The 3,520-nt window shown below is 48.5% G+C and overlaps 1 protein-coding gene across 1 annotated transcript; it reads right to left on the reverse strand.

Annotated features, from left to right (window-relative positions):
• Positions 1 to 853: 853 nt before the first annotated feature.
• Positions 854 to 1,354, reverse strand: LOC104488109 (class A basic helix-loop-helix protein 15-like). Its single transcript, XM_010139424.1, has one exon. It carries the CDS (start codon positions 1,352 to 1,354, stop codon positions 854 to 856), a length of 501 nt encoding a protein of 166 aa, XP_010137726.1.
• Positions 1,355 to 3,520: the final 2,166 nt, after the last annotated feature.

A 3,520-nucleotide genomic window follows, 5' to 3' on the forward strand; every position in this document is an offset into this window, starting at 1 on the left:
CACAACACTGAAGGCTTCATTAGCAAATAATTCGTAACTGGATAGAGCGTTGTCTAACTTATGTCTGTGCTAAAGCATTTTTATCATAGCTCAGCAAAAGTAAGTAATTTATCTCTTATTTGTTTGTATTACAATGGCAGCCAGAGACCCACTACAGACAAAGTCCCAAGGCTGGATGCTCTGGAGCAGACCAGAAAACATCCCTGCTCCGGAGAGCTTACAGCCCAAGAAAGCTTTGTAGATGTTTAATTAACAAGTACTTGTAAAAGGTTTTATGCTTTGCAAGGTTCAAAACTATCAGGTCAGACCCGGAACAGTCAAGATACTCAGATCTGGTGGCCGATTCCCACACTTGCCACTTCACTCATCAAGCCAGTCACATATTGTCGCCCCCTTTGACTTCCCCCGTAGGATAGATAAGGACAGAGTCACTGAAAGGTCAGCAAACGGTGCTACAGCCAAGATTCTCAGCAAGCTCTAGTGGACTCAGGTGACACGCGCCCTCAATACTCAACTCGCCACCCTTCCAGGAGGGGCAATTTTCAACAGTTACTAAATCTTTACTTTCAAGTCAACTACAGTGTCACAGGGTGGGTTCCCAGACCCTGACGCACCACACTAGCATACCCCTTAAGCTCTGAAAAATTCTTGTAATTTAAGATAATTTTTTAATGTGCCATATAAGCTACAGCCATGAGTGTTATCTGTTTGTCTCTTTCAGAAAAAAACAGGGGATACCTGGAGGCAAAAATAATCTCTGAAAATCTGTAGTTACTGGTACGTATCATCATGCAAGAAGGAAAAAGAATCACGGTAGTAGCTAAGTGCAGGTGTTCTGGCTGAAGCTATGGATCTATGCGGAATGTTTCTGTAGATGTTCCTCATGATCATCATCCCCGTGTTGCTGCTGATAATGCTGGTACAGTTTGGGCCCCCAGGCTCCCCCCACCCCTTCTGCTGCTGGAAAGTGTCCGTTGGACATATTGAGGATAATGGAGGTCAAGGATTTAATGTAATTTTTGGCCAGCGTGAGAGTCTCTATTTTGGAAAGTTTATTCTCAGCTCGCACATGAGGGATGACCTCCCGCAAAGCCTGGAAGGCGTTGTTGAGCTTGTGCATTCTCTGCCTCTCCCGCTCGTTGCTTTCCAGTCTCCTCAAGTGCCTGTCCTTAGTGCTCCACAGATGCTTCGCTCTGGCTGTAGGGATCTTGCTGCTCTCCTTGTTTCCCCCACTCCTCCTTTCTTTGTGACGCAAACATTTCACCGGTTCTTTTTTTCTCGTTGCTGGCTCCTCAGAAAACGCCTCTTTGTCAACATTACGTCTTTGCTTCTTTCCTTTGGTTCTAGTCTTCATGTTGGGGCAGATGTTCTGGTATTACACATCAATGTGCTGTAAAAACACAACACCAGTATCTTTAACTGCTGCACAGCTCCAGGCTGAACAAATGACCCGATGCAGGCTTGGTATGTTTGTTTACTTGATCACTACTGGGAAAACAGCACTGACTCTCAATTTAGTGATGTGCATTTTAGAAGCTGTGGAAGTTATTAGTCAAGACGACCTGTGCAGACAGAGAAAATCCTTTTTTAGAGAACAACAGATCCTCCTTTGCCTGGAAGGAAGAGGTTACTCAGGCAGCAGAGGCCACGTGAATGGAACCAGTGAAACAAAGGTGCAGTGAATCACCCACTGGTGTCCTCATGTATAGGAAGGCAGGTGAAAACCTGACACCTCTCTATTGTAAGTAGGCCTCAAACTGGAGGGATTTCTCTTCTCTCACTGCACATAAGAGAAAACGGCCTCCAAGCTTCATCCAGTCTTCTGATGGGAAAAGTGAGCCACAGCTCAAAAAGTATCAGGAGTTTTTCGATCTCACACGCTTCTGCTTTCTCCCAGCTCTAGTTACCACAGGTCATAACAGAACCACACACCTCCTCAGTGTACGTGTGTAGACTTAGGGGCTATTGGACAGAACCCTCAGGCTCTTATTCAGAGAAGTTTCTCACTGAACTCCTGGTCGCTGCTTTACACACACACACTTGCACTTCCCTCTTCCAAAACCCATCAGATAATGGTAGGGCTAAATTGCAGTTCCTGCCCCAGTTCAACAGCAGTAGAGCAGTATTTATTCTCCAGGTTATCCAAAAGGACACAGCAATGTTCTTTCCTCCCATGTTAGTGAGGCAGATGACAGCACTGACCCTCTCTCAGCCCAAATTCTCTGCCAACACCACATCTGAAGACAGCAGCCTCACAGCAACCCTGCCTCTAACAGCAACGGTCACTGGTACCGCTATTTCCAAAACGCTTCCTTCCACTTTCTTCCTGTTCATGTAGTCACCGAAAGGTTCGGTTGTACAAAAATCTATTTTTACGCTGATGATGTTATGTAGGAGCAGTTAGAGTTGAGAGAAAAAACCACCAAACAGGTGCCTGACTGTCCCAGTATAGGACATCAACCTTCGCTGCAGCAGGTGGCGAGCAGCTCCCGGGCACACTGCAGTAAACGCCACTTCCTCTCTCATTTCTTAGAGACATCTTCAGCTGTGACTCAGTTCTCTGCCTGTGAGGGCACCCTGAACATCCCCGAGCTCTGTAGTGCCAGGGAGGCAACTTTGCCAGACAGGGCAGGAATTCCCAGAGCAGTTTGGTTAGAGCAATGGCCAGGGGACAAACGCTGGAAGACAGCACCGAATAGTTTGTGTTGTGGAAGCTGTGAAGAAAGGCTAGAGAGACATGGGTATCTTCAGCGAGAAAATAGAACTAAAGCCAAGTGCTGGGTTTGTTCTGGACTCTTCAGACTAAACAGACTAAACTCACTTGGCAGAAGAGGCAAAACTGCAGGAACAGAAAAGTAAAAGTGGGCACAAAGGAGACCAACTTCTCCCCTCCCAGGACAAAACACACTGTTGGGGAGAGCAAAGAAATGAGCAGCTGCTGTCAAAAGGAAAACAGCCCACAGGACGTGGTGAAGAGGAGGTTTGTGGAGGCAGCCAGCAGTGAAAGCTGGAAGAAAATTCAAGGGAAAAGAAGGTTCAGCAAACTGCAGGAGCAAAGCAGTCCCAAAAACTGCAGGCTGGGGGAAAGCAAATGGCATGACGTGGGATAAAAGGGTATTTAGCTGGCCAGTGTTTGCTTTCAGACTGCTGTAACCCCAATAAACTACCCCAGGGAGCCACAAGTAGGAGATGGCACGGGTGTGCAAGGAGGAAGTGGGATGGAGAGGAGATCAGCAGCCACAGACTGCGGTGGTCAAGAGAAACCAGAGAGCGAGCAGCCAAACACCCACAAATTTTCCACCCTCTACACCCCTCCTCCAGGGCTGGCGTCCCTCGCCTGTAACTTACCGCTGCCACCAGCTGTGGAGAAGGTGCCTAGGGCCCGAGGGGTGACACAGCCGAGACCTGTGGGAAGCCAGGAGGAGGCGGCGGTGGCGGCTCTGCGGGGGCACAGCGGGGGCATTGCCTGTGCTCCGGGTTGAGCCGGAGGGAACTGGGACCTGCCGCAGGCTGCGAGCGC

Source organism: Buceros rhinoceros, unplaced genomic scaffold, assembly GCF_000710305.1.
Source record: "Buceros rhinoceros silvestris isolate BGI_N320 unplaced genomic scaffold, ASM71030v1 scaffold23747, whole genome shotgun sequence".
NCBI lineage: Eukaryota > Metazoa > Chordata > Aves > Bucerotiformes > Bucerotidae > Buceros > Buceros rhinoceros.